The 20,404-nt window shown below is 66.3% G+C and overlaps 1 protein-coding gene across 3 annotated transcripts; it reads left to right on the top strand.

The window, feature by feature from the left end:
• The first annotated feature begins 12,865 nt into the window (after positions 1-12,865).
• CHRNA4 (cholinergic receptor nicotinic alpha 4 subunit) lies at positions 12,866-20,217 on the top strand. 3 transcript variants are annotated; one of them, XM_037060068.1, is made up of 6 exons: positions 12,866-13,000; positions 14,308-14,459; positions 15,109-15,153; positions 15,268-15,377; positions 17,373-18,747; positions 20,031-20,217. In XM_037060068.1, the coding sequence occupies exons 1-6, from the start codon at positions 12,925-12,927 to the stop codon at positions 20,154-20,156; spliced, it is 1,884 nt and encodes a 627-aa protein (XP_036915963.1). In that variant the 5' UTR covers positions 12,866-12,924; the 3' UTR covers positions 20,157-20,217. The 3 variants fall into 3 exon arrangements, with proteins under 3 accessions (XP_036915963.1, XP_036915965.1, XP_036915964.1); XM_037060070.1 differs by lacking the exons at positions 12,866-13,000; positions 14,308-14,459; positions 15,109-15,153 and having other exon boundaries at positions 15,316-15,377; positions 17,509-18,747; XM_037060069.1 differs by lacking the exons at positions 12,866-13,000; positions 14,308-14,459; positions 15,109-15,153; positions 15,268-15,377 and adding an exon at positions 16,503-16,638.
• The last annotated feature ends 187 nt before the right edge of the window (positions 20,218-20,404 follow it).

Genomic DNA, 20,404 nt, shown 5'->3' with positions numbered 1-20,404 from the left:
CCTCTCTGTTTTAAGGCTCGAGGAGTTTGGGACCTCAGGAGTGGTGGCGGTCATGGGAGGTGGAAGCCAGGGGTGGGTGGGGCCTCCCGGCTCCTGGGACCCCCCAGGGTCCCTTGCTGCCCCCCTCAGTGGCCTGGGCTGGGCCAGGGAGGTCCTGGCCCCTGTGGGGGTTGCAGATGTGACACCGGGGGCTGCCCCCGTGGCTGCAGGGCCTGGCCCCAGGTCACCACCAAGCGTGGGACTGCCCCCCCTGTATTGGCTCAATGCCTCTCTCTTCTGTCCATGTCGAGTCATGCACCGAGGCCCCAGACGGGCCATCCGGAGGGGGCAGGGACCAGCCTGGAGGCCACAGCAGCCCGCTCAGCAACTCGGCCACCAGGCCGCAGCACCCCACGCTCTGCAGGGGCCACGTGCCCTGCAGTCTCCGTGTCCGAGCCCAGAGCCGTCACCAGCACTGTGGCCTCGTGCGTTGTCTGTGGTGTGCCAGCCTAGTGACCTGCCTTCTCCCCCACCAGGCTGCCCCGCTCTGCCCCTCAGTCATGGACTCCAGGTGTTGACACGGGAGAGAGGGCCCCCTCTGTCATCCCCCCACATTCAGGGGACACCCGGACATCAGGTTCCCGTCTTTGTGGAAAGGACTTGGCGCTGAGATGTTTCTAGATGCTTCTCAAAGCCCAGGGTGGTGATGGGAGCTGGGGGCCTTTGCAGAAACATTGGTGTTTGTGTCAATTTTATATTCACCCAAGTTGTAAATAATGTGCAGACCACCCTCAGTGGGGGTGGCCCAACCCCGTTTCCTGTGACGCCCCTCAAACCGGACTGCAGGCCACCTGCCTGCATGTACGCACTCTGGGCAGGAGGCAGGAAGGGTGGAGGGCCCAGCAGGGGTGGGCCGCCTGCTTCCAGTGCCCAAGGAGCCTGCATGACTGTCCCTAGAAGCAGGCCCCACGTGGGCCCCACCGACCACGAAGTAGAAGCAACCAAAGAAGGCTTTCTGGAGGCAGCGGTGCAGTGGGATTGGGTCGGTGTCTCCTCTCTCCAAGGGACCTGGAAAGCTGGTGTCCTGGGGCCAGGAGCTATGTGACCCCTGGGGCACACAGGGATCCTGTGAGTAGGGGGCTGGCCCAGGAGGCTGCTCTGTGGGGTGGGGCGGGGGTGGGCAAAAGGCTTTAGGAAACAGGGTAGAGAGTAGACAAGGGACGCTCCTTGGCAGATGGGACCCCTCTTTGCAGCCTTTTACAGACATTCGTAGGATTGGGGAGGAGTTGGGTGGTCTCTTGTCTCAGACACTTGTGAGGGTGACCCCAGCTGACGAGGACATCCGGACAAGAGGAGGCCCTCCCAGGGGTGGCCCTGGTCCTGGGCTTGCAGGCAGGTGTGCCCATGTCACTGTGTGCCGCCCACAGGACTCTGACGGTTTCATAACGTTGTTGCCTTAATGCACGTCGAGGGGATTGACTGAGGTCGCCTGTGGGCCCTGGGTGGCCGCCCGGCACCGCACCGGACCCGCCTCTGGCTCCCGCCCCACCGAGGGCATGGAGCAGGCGGACCTCTCCGTCTCTTGCCGGCAGGGGCTCCCCGCAGGTCCGCCTGGATCCTCCCTTCTGTCGCCCGCGGCCCCCACCTGTGCTGTCGGCTTGGCTGTGTCTGCTCTCATGCTCCAAAGAATACTCCCTCATGCCTTGCGTGTGTGCCCGGTGCCCAGGCACGCTCTGCGCCGCAGCGGCCGGGCCTCCTCCCCTCAAACCCGCCGCCGCCTCACACCACGCCTCGACCGCGTCGCTGGTTCCAAGGACAGTCGCCAGGGAACCACAGTTCCCTGGCCCAGCGGGCAGCCTGCTCGCTCCGCTCCGGGCCAGGCGGACGCACGTGCAGTGAGGGCCAGCCCAGGGCGTCCCGAGGACTTGGGTGTGGAACCTGGTGGCTGGGACGCACGTGCAAAGTTCTGGAAAGTTCTACTGCCACGTGGATGGGACGGGTTCGGGTGCTCAGGGGCCTGCGCACTTAGTAAAACACAGTGATTTGACCTGGACAGCGTGTGGCCTCGTTCCTCCTGCACCGTCTCGGGCCTGCGGTCTTCTCGCCACCGCCAGGAGCAGCCTGTGGGCCGAAGGACCGGGCAGCCCAGCCCCTGGGTGCAGGCTCTGTGCAGGGGTCCCAGTGGTGGGATGGCCCAGGCCCTGGTCCTCGAAGTCACCTCTCACCTCCACCTGCCTGGTCACTCGGCTCACCTGCATTCCACCTCCCGCCCCCGGACCTCCCATTCCTGCTGGGGCCCCTCTGAGTGAGGTGAGGGGGGTGGGGGGCCATAGCCACGACATCTGGTCTCCCACCTGAGGGTTCCAGGCAAGGGCCTGGGGGCTGCACTAGGTTTGGGAAAGCAGCTGTACCGCCCACTCCCTGGAACGTTCCTCCCACCAGACCCTCCCTGGCCTCTAGGGGTCCACTGAGCAGGAAGAGCCGTTCAGCAGGGCTCCTGCTCAGACTCAGCCCTGAGGCCGGGGGTGGGGGGGGGGTGGGGGGGGGGTGGTGGTGCGGCGAGGGGTGAGGGCCGCTCATCCAGGGCCCAGGAAGGCTCTGTGGCCACATCCAGCCCCTCCACTTACTTCCAGCCAGGGGCACCCCAAGCTCTCTGTACCTGGGTTTCCTCCCCAGCAGAATGGGGTGACCAGCGACACCCTTCGTGGGGTTGGGGCAATGGGCACAGAGCAGGGCATTCCGTGCAGGCCGGAGGGCGTGTGGCCACATGCCCGAGGCACGGAGAGGTAAGTGCAAGGTCTTTGACTGCGGGCCCAGCAAGGCTGTGCCCAGGACACCACTAGGTGGCGGTGCTCACCCAGAAGAGGGCAGCCTTGAGAGGGGCCCTTTCTTTCAGGGAAGCCGCTGGGGAGAAGACCTAGACAGGACCATGGTCTGGGCGGCCAAGGTCCTCAGTCCTGGTTCTCGACCCTGAGCTGGGAGAGGGCCCGTGGGATCAGAGCAGGGCTCCTGTCCTGGGGGAGGGGGCTCTGGCTGTGGGCAAGGGGCTGGAGGGGGAGGGCTTGGGACTCCAGGGGTGCTCTCGGGGGCGGTGGGAGGTGCTACTCCAGGTCCATACCCCCTGACCAGGCCCCACCCCACCTGGACTCTCAGGCCTGCCGCCCACCATGTGACATGACATGACACCTGCCAAAAACTGCTTTGAGCCCCCACCAGGAGAGCCACCCCCTCCTGGATGTCCTGTGTGCACGTGTGTGTGTGCGTGCACGTGGTGTGTGTGTGTGCATGACAAGTGTGCGTGAGTGGGTGGGCCCTGGAGCCATCGGCCCAGGAAGGAGCCCCCAGGCAGGGGCCTTGGGGAGGCCGGTAGCAGTGCTGGCTTGTGGGGCAGTTTCTCCTCTGGGGGGTCCCATTCTCCTCGGATCCTCAGGGGTCCCGGGACAGGCCTCAAACCCAGATCCTCCAGGGTCCAAGGTGGGCTCGGGCCAATGAGACCCCCTGTCAGGACCCCCTCGAGGAGCTGAACCCCAGGAGAGGAGTCCCCAGCATGAGGCTGGCCGGTGCCAGACTGAAGTTGGTCTCCTGTTTGGGGGCCCAGCCTGCACTCCCGTCTGCAAGGCTGCAGCTGCCCAGAGCATTGCCTCTGCTGCTGTGGTCTCAGTTCTGGAAGCCTGGAGCCCCTGGACAGGTCTCCCCAGAGCTCCGGCCGCTGCTCGGCAGTTCCTGAGCTGCAGGTGAAGGACACGGCAGCCCGGGTCTGTTTGCAAACCCTCGTTCCGTCCTCTGCCAGGCAGCCGCCCTCTGGCCTCCTCTCCAGTGGGCCCTTCTCCGGCTCCCTCCAGCCAGGGCTCCGATCCTCAGCCCCAGGCCTGCCCCTGGCCCCGCATCAGAGTCCTCGGGGACGCGCTGGGGATGGACACCAGCATGGCCCCAGGATCTGGGCACCACTGGGTCCTCTGGAGACCCTACGTGGTCGCAGACCCCACCTGCTTGTATGAGGAGCCAACATGGGTCTCCTTGTCGATGCTGAAGGGAAGAGGCTGGCGTCTAACTCGCGAGTGCAGAGGGGCTGCAACTGGAGACCCTGGCACGCGGTTCTGCTGAGACACCATCCCACGGACACAGCCTGCCAGCCTCCAGGGGCGGTCCTGAGCCGAGGCGGCCGGCAGTAGGGAGCTGGCGGGCAGCTCGGAGCCAAGGGTTGTCCCAGCTGGCCCTCCTGCCAGCAGGGATCCCGGATGGGACCTGTCCAGGTCTGCAGTCAGCCAGCGAATGGAGAGGGATGGTGAGCCAGGGGCCACGTGGCCACATGCAGCTCGGTCCATCCTGAAGCCCCATGACAGGAGGTCACTCAACTTGGTTGGCCCTGGCCTGCCCACTGCCCGTAGGTGACCCAAGTCACACCTTCCACAGCTGCATGTTGGTGGCCCAGTGCCACAGACTCCTCTGCACGGAGCCCACAGTCGGGCTCAGGACCCCAGACCACCAGCCTGCCCTGTGGCCCTATCCTCTCCCACCTTCCAAATAAGAGATCTCTTGTAATACAGCCGAACTGTGTCCTGGGCAGCTTGTGGCCCACTGATACTTTTGGTCCTTTCCTTGTGACCAGATCTGAGCCCAGGACGGTGACTCAGGTCTCTGGGTCCGGACGGGGCTCTCCCTCCCTGGGAGCCTTCCACCAAGACCAGAGTCCTGGAACTGTCTGCTGCTGTGCGTCGGCTCCCAGGCAGTCGGGGGCCCACGTGTGCCTGGAGGTGGCCCCACTCCAGCCGCCGCTTCCTCCCGCAGCCACGGCCCAGGAGCTGGAGACTCGGCTCAGCCGCATCCCCCGCCATCTGGGGTCGAACCGGCAGCCGACTCCCACCCTGACCTTCAGAGCTGCTCGGTTGGCGTCTCGGGGGATGGGGGTTTGGCATTTGCACTGGAATCAGCATGTGTTGACTTCCTCGCTGCACCGGTGTGGACGCCAAGTTCTCCCGGCTGCTCGGCCGTCCCGGCCTGCGGTCCGGCCACCCCAGGGGAGGCGCTGGGGCCTCCACCTCAGGACATATCTGCCCAGCTTGCCCAGGGCCTCCCCCAGCGCGGCTTTCTCCATGAAGTTCCCCAATGGGCCCCCGTCCTGGGGCTTCGACCTCTGGTGAGCCCTGACCACAGCACTCCTGTGCCCCCGTCGCCCCCAGGGGTAGGGGGCTGGGTCCTTTTTCCGGCCCACCCTAGCACTGATACCCAGGGCATTGGTGGCTCACCATGTGGCACTCTGCCTGTCACCAGCAGTGGCCGCGCCCACCGCTGGCACAGATGGGTGCCCGCCAGCCCGTCTGTAAACAAATGCAACCTGGAGTGGGAGGCAAGGGCCCGGGCAGATTTGCTGGGAGGAGACCCATCCTGGGGGCTGGCCCCTCCCCCACCTTGTGGTGGGGGGTGGGGCAGAGGGAGCTGGCCCAGTGACCAGCCAATGGAGGACAAACCCCAGGCAGAGCGTCCTCCTGGGCAGGGGGGGGGGGGGGTGGGTGGGCGGTGCTGGGCCTGGCTCCCCAGTCGACGAGGGGCTGGCGAGAGGCTCGGAGACAGTCTCTGCGCTGCAGAGCCTCCTGGGACTCGGAACCTGTGCCTTCTGGGGTGTACTTGGTCTTCCCGGGGGCTTCCAGATGGTGTGCCCCACAGGACAGGTGGAGGTGGGAGTGGTGAGGGGGAGAGGGGGCCCCCGGACTCGATCTCCTTGGCCCCTAAGTCAGAGAATATGCCATTGGGAGCTTAGTCCCGCGAAGGGGCTCAGAGCCCCACAGAGGGTTCAAAGTGCACCCTCACGCCCGAGTCACCCCTTCCCTGCCCCCCGGGAAGGACCAGCATCCAGGTGAGAGGCCCTGGGCCCCAGCCCCATGGCTGGCTCTCTCTAGGGAGCCAGGCTGTCTTGGGGGAATGGGCTTCCCAGCCCCAGGCTGCAGGATGGCTGATCGGGCTGGTGGCGGGAGGGAAGCCAAGGTCAGACAGCGCCCGAGGTCACCAGGCTGGACAGCAAAGCTGCCTCCAGGACGCCTCTACAAGGCCCTGTGGGGCAGCCACTCGCCCATGGCCATCTGGGCGCGGGATCAAGGTGGCTGCAGACCCCCACCCTGCTCTCTGCATCCCACACCCCCATCCGTGCTCCCGGTGAGGGGGCTGCTGGGGTGCGGGTACACCTGAACTTGCCGAGAGCAGCGGTGCCCGGGAGCCTCGGTCTCCCCTCGTCCCAGCAGATGGAGGAACTGGGGGGTGGCTGGGCAGGTGGGGGGTGCGTGAGAGGGGCTCCCCAATTCCAGCTCTCTGAGTACAAAACAGTCACAGGCATCATGCATTCGCTTTGAAGACCAACCCTCAATCCACTGAGCCACACCAGCCAGAGCCATTCGCTTTGTAATTTAAAACACCAAGCGAATCTTCGAATCTTCGATCATTTGCCCACAAAGGAAGTAGCACAACAAAAGACCGGGGTAGCGTTCGTCTCGGAGCCAAGTCCTCGGGGCCTATGCCGTGACCTCGGGGCTGAGGGCTGCGGCTGCAGAGGACGCCCGGGGGGGCCTCTTTCTTCAGGCAGCTGGAAACGACCACGTAAATGTTTTATGAGCCTTGTAAAAAGGTTGGGCCTACAGAGGCCTCTGCTTGTCCGAGCCCCGCCGGCCATGACAAGCTGACAAGGAGGAAACCCACAGGCATGGCAGCGGGTGGACACCAACCGCAGTCAGAGGGCCTGTCACCCGCTGCTGGAGGGTGTTGTGGGGGAGGGTGCCTGGCTGTCCTGGGCAGCTGTGGCCAGAGAGGAGGGCTGCCTCTGACCGCAGGTCTCTGGCTCAAAAGGGCCCAGTCAGGTGGACTGTCCCAATGGGAGGGCCTGGCCCAGGTGACAGTCCCCGCAGTGTCGGTGGGGCGGAGCTGGCGACAGAGGGCACAGGCCCGCACTAAAGCTGACCCTGCAGGGTTACCCTGGGTCCCAGAGCCCCTCACGGTGGGAATCACTTCCTGGGGGGCAGATGGGCAGATGGGGTTTTCCTGGTCCTGCTCAGACCCTGTGTCCAACTTCACCACGTGGCCAGCCAGGCCATGGGCATGGGGGGCCGAGCTGCCCTCCCCCTGTGCGTGGGGCCTGAGCCAAGACCAGGGAGAACCCCACTTTTCCTTCCAGCACCGCAGGCCCTCAGACTCTGCCCCCCCACCCGCCTGCCCCCAGGACCAGGGCAAGACCCCCGTCGGCCTGCCTGTGGGGATGCTGGCACTCCTGTGCAGAGGTCAGAGGCAGAGGTCAAAACTCACACCCGGCGAGGCGTAGAGGACGGAGTCGCACCCCAGGATGTCGGACCCCGGCTGGCCTGTGCTCAGTCTCCCTGCAGTGCCCAGGGTGTCCGAGGCGGACGCTGGACGGGAGTGCCGTGCAGAGAGCAGGAGGCACCCACCAGACCACAGATCAGGGCGCGATGCTGCTTCGGAGACAAGCCAGAGGTGAGAAGCCACTGCCAGTCCCCAGGCTTCGACGGGACAGCAGGAGGGCAGATAGGGGACCGCCCGGGGCCTGGCAGACACAGGGGCTCCGGTGGGAGGGCTGCAGCCGTCCTCTTCCCCTTGGTGAGCTCTGTGTCCTGTGCAAAAGGAAGGGTCTCTCCAGGCCTCAGTTTCCCTGTCTTCAAGATACGCTCCGGAATGAATGAGGCCGTGAACACAGGGCCCTGCTCGCTCGCCAGCCCCCGGGCGCTGGGCCAACGTCTCCGCGTCCCAATCTCCCAATCTAGTCAGCGATCCAGGTCACGGCCGAGCCTTCAAAGCCAGCAGTCGGATGAGATGGGACCGGCAGAGGTGCGCGCCGGTTGCTATGGAGACACATGCAGGCTGCGGGCTGGGGGATGGGTCCCAGAGGGTCTCGAATGAGGTGCTGAAAGATAAATGCGTTTCTGAGCAGAGGATCCGGGAGGAGGTGGGGTGGGGCATGGGTCCTTCTGGGCAGCTGGAGAGGAGTCGGGCGGGCCCACTTGGACCAAACCAACCCAGGGTTTGGAACGTCTGTCCGTCGTTTGTCTGTCTGCTCCCTGGTGCAGGTGTGCACAGAGCCTGGCACTCCGGCCAGTAAACGCCTTCCTTCCCGCCCCCCCGCCGCCACGTGCCAGGACATGGTACCAGAGTGGGTGCCCCAGGCTGCCAGCCAGGCCCAGTGAGGTCCCAGTGCCCTAAGGTCACGCCTCGGCTCCTGTCACCACTCAGAGCCGCTGTTTGTGGGATCCAGGCTTGTTCCCACACCTGCAAGTGCTTCTGTGGCAAAAAGGTGAGGCACGTCCAGGTGGCCGTGGGGCCGGGCTGCCTGGCCACCCGCCTTCCAGTCTGTGTGTCCCAGGCCCTGCCCCCCAGGGACAGCCCCCTACTCGGACCAGGGCCAAGCAGCCCCGGTCGGGTCACAAGACTGAGGCCCTGCGTGGCATCCATGCTGAGCTTGGTGCCAGCCCCGGATGAGCTGTATCCCCGGCCCTCCGTGCTGGCAGAGCCGTTCCTGGTGGGGCCGAGCCAAAGGAGGGACACCAGCCACAGCCAGGCCTGCGGTTCTGACACTGAGAGAATGGGTTAGAACTTTGCCAGCAAGGCCATGGCGATTGTCTTCGAGCAGCATCCCAGGTCCAGGGCCCCCTGAAAACAGGCCAGGGGCTCAGGAGAAAGCAGCGCACCTGGTGGGCCCTCAGCACCCAGACAGCCAAGCAGGTGCTGACTGCCCGGGACAGAGAGGGATGTCCAGGCCCACCTGCCCCATCCCCAGGGCAGGAAGGAGAGAAAGACAGGGGAGGGGAGCTGAGAGTCCAGGGACTGGAGCCTGCTGGGGAAGCGGGAAGCTGGAAGAGGAAGTGTAGTGGCTTAATTGGCAAGAATCGGGAAGATGCCTGAATATTCATGAGCCCGCCACTGGCTGGCCCAGGGTGCTGGGGGTGCTGGGTTGGCCCGCACTGGGCCCAGGCTCCGGGATGAGCTGCTCGCAGCCCCCCCTTCGCCAACAGGCAGCTGAGCTGGGGGATGAGCCGAAGGTCCTGAGCAGCATGGTGGTGGGGTGGGGGCGGCAGGGCTGGGGCACCAGAGGGAAGGAGCACTGGGGCCTCCAGAGCAGCCATGCGGGGGTGGGCGCCGGGCCCTGTCCTTGCCCGATGACCTCGGCTTTGTCATCGGGGGAGTGACAGAATAATTACACTGCCCTAGATGCTTGTGACGGTCCATCTGCTGGGGTGAGCGCTAGAACTCACTGCAAGTCGGAAAGGGTGGCCAAGCCGCCCATCTCCGCCACGGTGGGGATGGACACAGAAGCCCAAGGGCAGGGGGCCTTTCGGCACTGGCGACAGGCTCGGTTCCAGGGACATGGCCAGCTGGGTCCCAAGCAATGCGCTACTTAGTGAGGACCTCGCCAATACGCTCTGAGTCCTCCACACCTCACCCAGTCCTGGCTCCCTGCTCCCGGTCCGAGGCTGAATGTCCAGCACCCCCTCCCGGGAAGGGACAGAGGCTGACAGCCAGACGGCCCAGCTGGACGTCACTGCGTCCGTGAACCTGGGACGGAAGGCACAGCAGCAGAAGGAGAGCAGATGGCCTCCTCTCTACCTGGTGCCAGGTGTGGGGGCCGAGACAGGGGGAGGGGACTGGAGAAGGAAAAGGACGGGGCTTTGCCAGCGAGTTTGGCGTTGTTGGGGGTCACACGGGTGCCCTGTCCCTGGGCCTACCCCCAGCTGCCGAGCCTCTTCATCCACCGGCGGTGACTCAGCCCCTCCCACCCTCTCCTTCCAGGACTCTGCTCCAAGGGGCCCGCCTGGGACATCTGCAGGGCTCAGGTTGGGGGTGGAGCCAGCTGGGAGTCACTGGTGGGCACCAGCTGGCCGGGACAAAGGGCTTTTCTGTACTGGGGGCTGGTCCCGGGGACATAATTCTTCATGAAGAGCTGACCCTCCCCCTCTTCTGATGCTTTGCTGTATCGCTGGCTCAAGAGGCAGGTGGGCATGTTTGGGTCCTGGGTTAGGCTGCCCCGGATGGAGCCTGGCGTAGGGGTCCTTGGCCGCAGACCTGGGCCCGCACTGCTGGGACACTTCACCTGGGGCTGGTGGCAGGGCTTGGAGGCACCTGAGCTGTGAGGCTGCCCCGGGCCCCTCAGTAGTAGGCACAGGGACCTGCCCAAGAAAGAGAAGAGGGCTGACCTCAAGGTGACCCTTGGGCAGCCAGTGGGGACTCCAGTGGCACAGGTGACTTAGCAGCTGCCAGTGGGGGGGAGGGGCAGGGACGTGCAGAGCCCTGAGTCAGAGCCTGGCCAACGGCAGATCAATACCCAGCCACCAAGGTCCTGCAGGGCATGGAGGACAGGGGGCAGGGACCGGCATCCGCCCTGCAGAGCTGGGCTGGGGCCGTGGGTGCCAAGGAGGCAGGGCTGGAAGGGAGTCTGCCCAGCGGGGCCCTGACTGGGCTCCTCGAGGCTGTTTCAGGGCTTCAACCCAGGTCTCAGGGCGGGGCCCCCTTTGGGCACTTCTCCCCTTCGGGGCCACAGGCGCCATCTCCCCTCCCCCACCTCACCGTGGCACCTATGTGGCCCCAGGTGACCCGTCTGCCGGAAGCGGGCACAACTGGAGGAGGAAGGCACTGCCGCCTTGGAGACATTGGTCCAGTGGCCACATTCCTGCTGCACCTTGTGGCTTCCAGAACTTGAGCTGCAGATGTGGCCACCACAGGCTCAGGGCTGGCCATGGTCCCGGCAGTGCCCCATGGTCAGGGGCAGAGCTGTCCACGGTGCTGAGATCAGCCGGTCCATGGAGGCCTCCCAGGCGGTGTGTGCTGGATGAGGGATCCCGCTGTGGGATAGGGTCCTGCTCAGAGCCAGGAGAGGACGTGGCTCACCAGCCTGGGGCTGTGCTGAGCAAGGCCCCCTCTGTGTTGGGGAGGGTCCCGCAGGCAGGACTGGTTCAGGGGACTGCTTCCGCGGCAGCCTGGTCGGTGACCCAGACCTCGGGGAGGGCCGAGGGGGCTTCTCCAGGGGCAGTGAGTCAAGAGCCACTGAGGTCACTCCCGACTCAGGCCTGACAGGGCACAAGGACACCAACAAAATGGATGGCAGCCCCAGACCCCCTCCAGGTCCCAGCACCCTCGCTCCCCCCTGGCCAGGTGTGGCAGTCACTTTTCACTGCCGGGGCATCAGTGGCCCGAGAGCTCAGGAACAGCCCCGAGTCCCTGCGTCCTGTCAGCCTGAGTCAGGAGAGGACTTGGCTCAGGGCGGGTCACCGTGCAGCACACAGGGCCCCAGGTGGCCCTGGCCTCCCTTGTGTAGACCCACCCACCCACGCTGTGACTGACCCCACGAAGAATGGCAGGGACGCAACGGCCGAGTCACTGGTGGGACGAAGGTCTGGGCAGGGCAGGCCTGGACCGCCCCCACCCTGTGGGTGAAGCCTGGCAGGACTCTGCCTCCCGGTTGTCATAGAAGCCCCACTGAGCCCTGGTGCTGACAGGCTGGCTCTGGTCCCCTCCAAGATTGGTCTCTCTTCGTCCTCACAGGCTCCCCACCTCTGCCTCCCAACACTCTGGGCAGCTGGGAGGGGGCCCCCAGCTGCAGCTCCCACCTTTAATTCAAATCCTTGCTCGCCCCTTGAACTGGTTACCATGGCGATGTCCTTGGAGCAGGGTGAGGGCTGGGAGGGCGGCTGCAGGGAGGGGGCACCTCCTGCAGAGACACCTTCCCCCTCAGTCCTGGAGCAGGCGCAGCACCAGCTGGGAGTGTGAGGGGTCCTCGGGGAGCCTCCCCCGCCCCCCGGCTCCCGCCCACCATCACCCTCAGGGGACACATCCTGCCTCAAAGGCCCAAGACTCGGGGGTGTGGAGGCAACCCCCCCCCCAGAGCTTGTCTCATTCTTCATCTGTGAATTGGGGTTTCCCTTCCTGGGAAATAGTTTCAGGAGCAGCCAGGGGAGGGCCCGAGGGGTCTGGAGTAAAAGTCTGGTGCAGAGGCCGAGATGGTCACCAGCTCCCCGAAACCAGCGATTTCCAGCAGACGCAGGTGGGGAGGGCGGGCCGTGCAAACTAATGACTGAGACCCGATTAATCTGGCTGCGTTAGCAAATCCGCAGGGAGAGCCAAACGGGGTTGGACAGCTGCCTGTGAGTGTGCATGCTGGCTGAGCTCACCTGTGAGGTGGCCTGAGGGCCACGCTCTCGGCAGCCTGAGCCCCAGCGAAGGGGAGCAGAGGACAGAGCTGGCGCCCTGCGGACTGCCTCGGATTCCTCTCTGGAGACCCCGGCCCCGGGGGGCCACTCCAGCATCGCCGGGCCAGGGGCCGGGGCCCAGCCTGACCTCTGCATGAGTCCACCGGCCAAGCCAGCTTTGAGTCTGCGGCTCCCTGCGTCAGGCCGCCTGGAGGCAGCTGTCAGACGTGGCTGGTGTGGGGGCCGCAGCACAGGATGGGTGGTCCCAGGGTCTCTGAGGGTGAGTGGCCAGAGCCTGGAACTGAAGCGACACCCTGTACACGGCCAAGTAGAAGTCTATGCTCCCCAGGGCGCTGTTCCTGTGTGCCCCTTCCTCCAGGAAGCCTTCCTGGGTTAGCCCTGCTCACCCCGGTCCCACCCAGGGACTGCGGCCCCCGCCCACGGCTCCGACACGCCCCCAGTCTCCGGAGGACACGGGAAACTTTACCCCGGAGGACCGAGCGCAGCCTCCGCCCCTCCCGTCCTCCCCTCCCTCCGGGTCCCTCCCTCTCGCCCTCCTCCCCTCCGGCTGGAGGCGGGCAGGTCCGGGCGGGGCTGCGCAGCTGAGCCCACAGCCCGGCTCCGGGCCGCGCGGGAGGAGCAGCCGAGCCGGGGCTGGTGGACGGAGCGGCTGGCGCGGCACAGGGGGTATGAAGTTGGGCGCACGCGGGCCTCGGGGCGGGGGCGCGGCGGAGCCAGGAGCCGCCGGCATCTAGAGCCCGCTCGGTGCGCCATGGAGCTGGGGGGCCGGGGGTTGCCGCCGCCGCTGCTGCCGCTGCTGCTGCTTCTGGGGGGCGGCCTCCTGCCCGGTAAGTTTCGGGGAGCTGGACGGCCCCCTTTTGCCCCTTTCCAGGGCGGCCCAGGACCGCCGGAGCCGGAGGAGGGGAGGCTCCTGGCTGCAGTCCCCGCCGCGGGTGCGCGCATCGGGGCAGCCGCGGGGGCTCCCCACCCCCAGACGCAAGGACTGTCCTTCGGCCTCCGGCCGAGCAGGGCAAGGACGGAGTTAATCCGTCTGAATACGGGGAGAGGGGTTTGCGTGGCGTTGTGCAGGGGGGCTGCTGTTTCGGCAGCTGGACCCCCAGGCCCCCCTTGGGTGGGGAGAAGCGCCCATCTCAGTCACCCCCGCCCCCGTCCGGCGAGCCCACCTGCGGACCCCGCCCCCATGCCGGCCCCTGGTCTTCCGGACCGGCGGAGCAGCCCTCTGTAGGCAGCCCCTGCCTGGGGCCAGCAGAACTCAGCTCATCGCCCCTTCCAGGGACCCAGCCCACAGGGGTGGGGAGTCCCTGCCCCCGGGCAGCCGCCTGGCTCTTCTGGGGGCGTGGGAGGCGTGGGAGGGGGACGGAGCCCCTGGCTGTGCACCTTCCTGGTCAAAGGGACTGGGAGACAGGGCCTGGGCTGTGGACTGGGCATGCAGTGTCTGGGTGCAGGGCCCACCCCAGGGGTGCATGGACCGTGTGTGTGTGTGTGTGTGTGTGTGTGTGTGTGTGTGTGTCCTCTCCCCTGCCCCAACCCCTTATGATGCATGTATAGGGACCACACACTGGCCATGGGCTGGGCCGGATGAGAGGGGCCCTTCACAGGCCCTCCCAGGGCGGGGGCTCTGTCCAGCCTTCCCAGAGGGTGGCCCAGTTTGCCCAAGGAGCTGGGGGACCGGCTCAGCACTCACAATGCCTCTTTGGTGTCTGGGCCGGACTCGGAGCCACAGCCACTGAAAGCTGAGACCTCGTGTCCCTTTTGTCTCCTGCCTGGGTCTGCCCGCCCCCCCCAATCCTGCAGGCCCCCCACCTTGTTTTCAGGACTGTGCTGGTGGCTGGAGGTGCAGCCTTTGTGGGGGACCCTTCCAGATCCGTGCCGTGGGAACTGTCCCCTTCTGGAGGGGGGCCTGTGCTTAGGGGGTGGGGGCTGGGAGGACTCCCCTGAGGACGGGGCAGTCACCCCAGGGGTATAGAACCCGAAGCCTGGATAGGGCAGTGTGGGCAAAGGCCCTGAGGTGAGAGGCATGTGCCCGAGGAGAGGGAGGGAAGCAGGCTGAGCCTGGTGTGGGGTGGGGGGATGGGGGCAGCCCGGGGGCCCCCTGAACCCTGTGGCCGAGCCACCCGCCCCTGCTTGTCCCCAGCGAGCAGCCACGTGGAGACTCGGGTCCACGCGGAGGAGCGGCTGCTGAAGAAACTCTTCTCTGGCTACAACAAGTGGTCTCGGCCCGTGGCCAACACCTCGGACGTGGTGCTCGTCCACTTTGGCCTGTCCATCGCACAGCTCATCGACGTGGTAGGTCCGGGGCGGCAGGGTGTGGAGGCCTCGGGACCTAGCCCGTCACAGAGTCCTGCAGGTGGCCCCGGGCTCAGGAGGCCGCAGTGGGGCCCCGACTGCCGTCCCCGCCCGCCAGTCCCCCACGGGACACAGGCACCTCTGTCATAGGGCCCAGAGGAGAGGCCGCAGGACCAAGGGCAACACCTGAGTGTCGGGGACATGGTCTCTTCTCCCCAAATTGGCTGCGAGTGGTTAGAGCCTGCGTGGCAAGTGGGACCCTGTGCACCCCAAGGTTGATTTGGTGGAAGCAGGAGGGGGCAGGGGCCTGCTCATTGGGGCCCACATGCCAAAAGCCTGTCCTGTTCCTTCCTCAGCTGGGAGCCGTGGGGCGCCCCCTTTCCCACACACCACAGTCAGGGGAGCGCGGGGCCCCGGCCACCTCTGCAGTGAGCCAGACCTTGTCCTCATTTTCATTCTGGAAAGGTTCAGGGCAGCCTTTTCCCCATAGCTCCTAAGTCCCGTCCTGGGCTTGGTTACCTCCAGAGATGAGGTGCTCATTCACTCCATCTCAGCCCGGGCCTGTCCTTGTGGGTAAGGACATGCAGGGCCAAGGGAAATGGGCCCCGTCAGGGAGCGGCCCCCACTGCTTTACTTGTCTGGGTCCTAGGACGAGAAGAACCAGATGATGACGACGAATGTGTGGGTGAAGCAGGTGAGTGGAGGGCCTCACCCCTGCCCGCGCCCGCCCCTCACCCCTGCCCGCGCCCGCCCCCTCACCCCTGCCCCTGGTCTCTCAGCTGCGGCTCTCTGCGCCCGCCCCGCGCAGGAGTGGACCGACTACAAGTTGCGCTGGGATCCCAGCGACTTCGAGAACGTGACCTCCATCCGGATCCCCTCTGAACTCATCTGGCGGCCAGACATCGTCCTCTACAACAAGTGAGCCTGCAGGGGGCGGGGCTTTAGCCGGAGGCGGGGCCAGCGGGGCAGGCCTGCTGTCAGTAAGCGGAGTCCCAGCAGGGCAGCTCTGCCCAGGCCGGGTGAGCAGGGAACAGCCTCACGCCAACCAGAGAAAAGACTGAGGGGCTCTGTGGCCACCAGGCCAGCCCCAGGGACGTTGGGTGGCCACCACCTGGCTTGGCCTCGGCCTCTTTCCTAGGGGGGGCAGGAAAGGGGGCTGGACCCCCTCCCCCAGAACTGCTCCCTTTCAGCCTGCAGTCGCTTTCAGCATCTGTGGAAGCCCTGGACGGCCTGTCACATTCCAGCCCTCAGTCCCAGTCCCTCAGCCACACTCCCATCTGGGCCCTGGGTCCTTCTGGGACCCTCCCGAGGCGGGGTTTTCCCTGAGCCCAGCCAGGGCAGCCTGACAGCCTCCCATGTGCCCTGCTGAGCCGTTGCTGAATCCACGCCCGTGATTCCCGTCTCAGGCTGGGCCTCGGGGCTTGCGGAGACCAGCACTCAGCTCCCTGTACCCGGCCACGTGCATGCCGGACCCGCCTCCCGGCTGGACGCCCACCCGCCACACACAGGCCCTCCAGGGCCCCTGGGCGCTGGGTCTGACCCACAAAATGCTGCTATTTGATTAGGAACGAGTCAGATCCTCTTCCGGCTCAGTTGACCCCAGTAACTGCCGTGGGAGAAGGGGCCTCACGTGAGGGAGGCTGGAGATGCTTTCAGGACGCATTATGTGAGGGCAGCTCCAGAGTGGGGGCGGGGCGGGTCTGCTCTCTGCAAGCCACCCATCTGCCCACGGGCCCTGAGTCTCCAGCTGCCCCACCTTTCTGGGTCCTGTGCTCAGCTCCCCAAGGCCCGCCCAGGACCTTGGGCCCCGAGAACACACACCCGGGTGAACCTCAGGCTCCTGGAGAGCCAGAAATTCCCTGGGGCAACTGTAGTCCCCCGAGCTCTGGGACCTATGCAGCCTGCAGCCCTGGAAAGTGGGGGCCACCCCCAATCCTCCACCCTCTCCTCCCTGCCAGGACCCGTGGGGGTAGCGGGGTGGACACCAGTTCCGCTGTGGCTGTGGCTGACACCAAGGTGCTCTCTGGACAGGACCTGGGGTGAGGGTGGGGGAAAGGAGCTGAGCTGGTGGCTGACGGTGGCTTCAGCCACAGAGGAGGCCCGTTTCCAGGGGCAGTGGTTGGCTGCTGGCCGGAGGTGTGCCCTTGATCATGGCCGAGTGGTCAGCGTGCACTGCTGGGTGAGGCGAAGGGCAGGGGATGGGGTCCCGCTTTTCCGGGGGCTTTGGGACACCCAAGGGTGAAGGTCATGCACATGAGGCCATGTCGCCTGCTCGAAGCTCTTCTACGCTGTCCCTTTGGGGCAGAGGGTGTCCCCTGACCGCTCGTGGGGCATCTCGGGGCCTGGAGCAAGACCTTGGAGCAGGGCCAGACGGGCTTCTCTGCTCTTCCTGCCCCACAGCGGCAGCCATCCGCAGATGAGGCTCAGGACTGGACATCTCCATCCTGGGCCTGCTGGGGGTGGGAGGTGGGCCCAGAGGCTGTGGGGCGCTGTTGCTCTGGCTGGCACAGAGGAGCCAGGTCTGGGGGGGGCAGGCCTTCCTGCGGGGGTCACAGCCTTGCTCAAGGAAGCTGCTCCTTGTGGCTGCCCTGCTGGGTGGCTGGTCCCACCTGCAGAGTGTAGGGCTGTCCCTCAGCCCTTCTGGGGACCCTGCCAGGGCTGGACATGCCCCCTGTGGTGCTGAGACCGAAGCCTCAGGGCTGCCCCGGGGGCTTGTGGGAGGGTTGCTGTGTGGGTGCCACTGGGCCTTGTGGAGAAAGTGGGGCTGAGACAGCAGCACAGCCAAGCTGCATCTCCTGGGACCTGGACTGGGGGCCCTGTGAGCCTGGCAGTAGCGACAGGACAGGCCTGCGGGGGTGGTGGGCGCCCCGGGGGCCCCCTCTCCATGGGGCTCACCCCTCTCTCCCTGCCCAGTGCCGACGGGGACTTCGCCATCACCCACCTGACCAAGGCCCACCTCTTCCATGACGGGCGGGTGCGGTGGACGCCGCCCGCCATCTACAAGAGCTCCTGCAGCATCGACGTGACCTTCTTCCCCTTCGACCAGCAGAACTGCACCATGAAGTTCGGCTCCTGGACCTACGACAAGGCCAAGATCGACCTGGTGAGCCTGCACAGCCACGTGGACCAGCGGGACTTCTGGGAGAGCGGCGAGTGGGTCATCGTGGACGCCGCGGGCACCTACAACACCCGGAAGTACGAGTGCTGCGCCGAGGTGTACCCCGACATCACCTACGCCTTCATCATCCGGCGCCTGCCCCTCTTCTACACGGTCAACCTCATCCTGCCCTGCCTGCTCATCTCCTGCCTCACCGTGCTGGTCTTCTACCTGCCCTCCGAGTGCGGCGAGAAGGTCACGCTGTGCATCTCCGTGCTGCTCTCGCTGACCGTCTTCCTGCTGCTCATCACCGAGATCATCCCGTCCACCTCCCTGGTCGTGCCGCTCATCGGCGAGTACCTGCTCTTCACCATGATCTTCGTCACCCTGTCCATCGTCATCACCGTCTTTGTGCTCAACGTGCACCACCGCTCGCCGCGCACCCACACCATGCCCGCCTGGGTGCGCCGCATCTTCCTGGACCTGGTGCCGCGGCTGCTGCTCATGAGGCGGCCGGCCGTGGTCAAGGACAGCTGTGGGCGGCTCATCGAGTCCATGCACAAGGTGGCCAGTGCCCCGCGCTTCTGGCCCAAGCCCGAGGGGGCGCCCGACTTCGTGAGCAGAGTCCCGAGCCGGGGCCCCTCTCCCACCTCGTCCTTCTGCGGCCCCCTGGACGCGCTGATCAAGCCCCAGCCGGCCTGCACGTCGCCCTCAGGGCAGGTGCCCGCTCTGCAGCCGGCAGAGGCCGGGAAAGTCAGCCCCTGCCCCTCGCCCGGCCCCTGCTGCCCACCTACCAGCCCTCGGGCCCTGGGGCCTGCCACAGCTCGGTCCCTGAGCGTCCAGCACATGTCCAGCCCCAGCCGAGCCGCAGAGGGTGGTGTCCGGTGCCGGTCTCGCAGCGTCCAGTACTGCATTTCCCAGGACGAGGCCGCCTCCCAGGCAGAAGGCCCCGCGGCTGGCTCTCCCGGCTCCCTGAAGGCTCCCTGGGCCGGGCTCCCGCCCTCGGCCCAGGCCTCTTCCTGCACATGCAGGCGCAAGGAGCTGCCTGTGGGGTCCCCAGCGGCCACATCCAAAGCCCGAGGCTCCAAGGCTCCGCCCCGGCCCCCGCCACTGTCCCCGGCCCTGACGCGGGCCGTGGAGGGCGTCCACTACATCGCAGACCACCTGAAGGCGGAAGACACAGACTTCTCGGTGAGTCCCCACCCCGGCCGCACCTGAGGTGCCCAGGCCCACGTGGGACCCTCTGAAGGAGGGAGTGGCCAGTGGAAAAATGCAGAAACTGGGCCCAGACCCTGGGGACACCCCCTCGGGCTTCAAGAGCCCGAAGGCGGCAGTGCAGGGCCCCTAGGCACATCTGTGCGTGGTTAGCTCCGGCTGCTGGCCCGCCCCTCATCGGTGGCGCGCTCGGCCTGGTTCTGGTTCCCGAGCATCGCCTGCTCTGGAGAAGGAGCTGACTTCACAAAGGGTTCAGATGAGCAGTGGCTTTGGTCTGTGCTGGAGTTTCATCCTCAGGACGGGGGGGAGGGGGGACGTGCACACGGTGGGGGCCGGGTAGGGGATGAAAGGCAGAGGGAACAGCCCGGCCTCCCGCCCCAGCCGGGTCCCGGTGGACGTTTTATTTTTAAGTGCCCTGCTTGCTCTCGGCTCCTTGTGAATGCGCAGCTGCTTGGGCTTGGTTTGAACCCCTCAGGATGCCTGACCACTAAAAAAAGCCAAGCGGAAAATGGCAACGGAGACCCCCCCTTTCCCTCTGCGCTCCCACGAGGGGACTGGGGATCCCTGTGCCTGGAGGGGCCTGTCCCGCCCCTTTGTGCCCACCGACCTGGGCGTGGGGGGGTGCTGCCTCCTTTCTGCTCACAACACCCAGGGCTGTGCCTGCCCCCCCTCGTGTGCCCTCGAGGGGCTCCAGGGACAGAGCTGAGAGACCTCACTGACCCCTGAGGGACCTTAGGACACCTGGGCAGCTGGCCCCTGAGCACCTGGGTGGGGAGGGCCCTTGGGCCTCAGCTGCCACTCTCGGACACCATTCCCCCGGGGCCCCTGGGGGCCCATGTTACGGTCAGGCCTGTCACCCAGGATGCTCTTGGCCCTTTCCCTGCACGGCCGGGCGGTGCAGGCGGCCGTTCCCTGGGCTCACTTGCTCCATCTGGAAAATGGGGGACACTGACAGTGCCCACGGTGACCCCCCAGTTTCGCAAGCTGGGAGCAAATACCACTGTGAATCCGCCTGGACAGTGGTCGGGTCCTGGTGTGCATCCGAAGGCCCCCAGGGGCTCAGGTGAAGTGGGGGGCACAGCACTGAACCCCCATCTCCCACTGTGGCTGTGATGTTGCCCCTTTGAGGGCACTGCCCCCGACCACCGTCAGCGGGAGAGTGACGTCCCTGCGCCCCGGCCCCACACGTCACCCCAGCACAGGGTGTCTGTGCCGGGCTCCGGGCCACAGGGCGGCCATGACGCGGGCCTGTGTTGCAGGTGAAGGAAGACTGGAAGTACGTGGCCATGGTCGTCGACCGCATCTTCCTCTGGGTGTTTGTCCTCGTCTGCCTGCTGGGGACCGCGGGCCTCTTCCTGCCGCCCTGGCTGGCTGGCATGATCTAGGGGGCACTCCGGAGCCTGCGCCTGCCTCCGGAGGGGCTCTGCGTGGGGCGGGGTCTCCCCGTGGGCCCGACCATACCCCTGTCTTCCGCGGGCAGCCCCCTGTGGACGCTGTGTGCTCTGGCAGCTGGGACCTGGGAGGTCTTATTAAAATTTACCCAGAGCTCAGCCACACTGGGCTCCTGCACTGGTGTCCGCCCTCTCTCTCTGCACAGGTGCCGGTGGCCCTGGGGGCCTGGTGCCACCCCTTT

This window comes from Sturnira hondurensis, unplaced genomic scaffold (genome assembly GCF_014824575.4).
Source record: "Sturnira hondurensis isolate 20B ecotype Veracruz unplaced genomic scaffold, ASM1482457v3 Scaffold0011378, whole genome shotgun sequence".
NCBI lineage: Eukaryota > Metazoa > Chordata > Mammalia > Chiroptera > Phyllostomidae > Sturnira > Sturnira hondurensis.
The sequence above is the reverse complement of the archived record's forward strand: the minus strand, read 5'-3'. Positions and strand labels throughout refer to the sequence as shown.

What these genes read in the sequence shown, in the direction of transcription:
- CHRNA4 (XM_037060068.1), top strand. Translation starts at nt 12,925, where the DNA reads ATGGAGCTGGGGGGCCGGGGGTTGCCGCCGCCGCTGCTGCCGCTGCTG. An exon ending in GGGGGGCGGCCTCCTGCCCG is followed by an intron (nt 13,001 to 14,307) that starts GTAAGTTTCGGG and finishes GCTTGTCCCCAG; the next exon opens with CGAGCAGCCACGTGGAGACT. An exon ending in CGGAAGACACAGACTTCTCG is followed by an intron (nt 18,748 to 20,030) that starts GTGAGTCCCCAC and finishes CCTGTGTTGCAG; the next exon opens with GTGAAGGAAGACTGGAAGTA.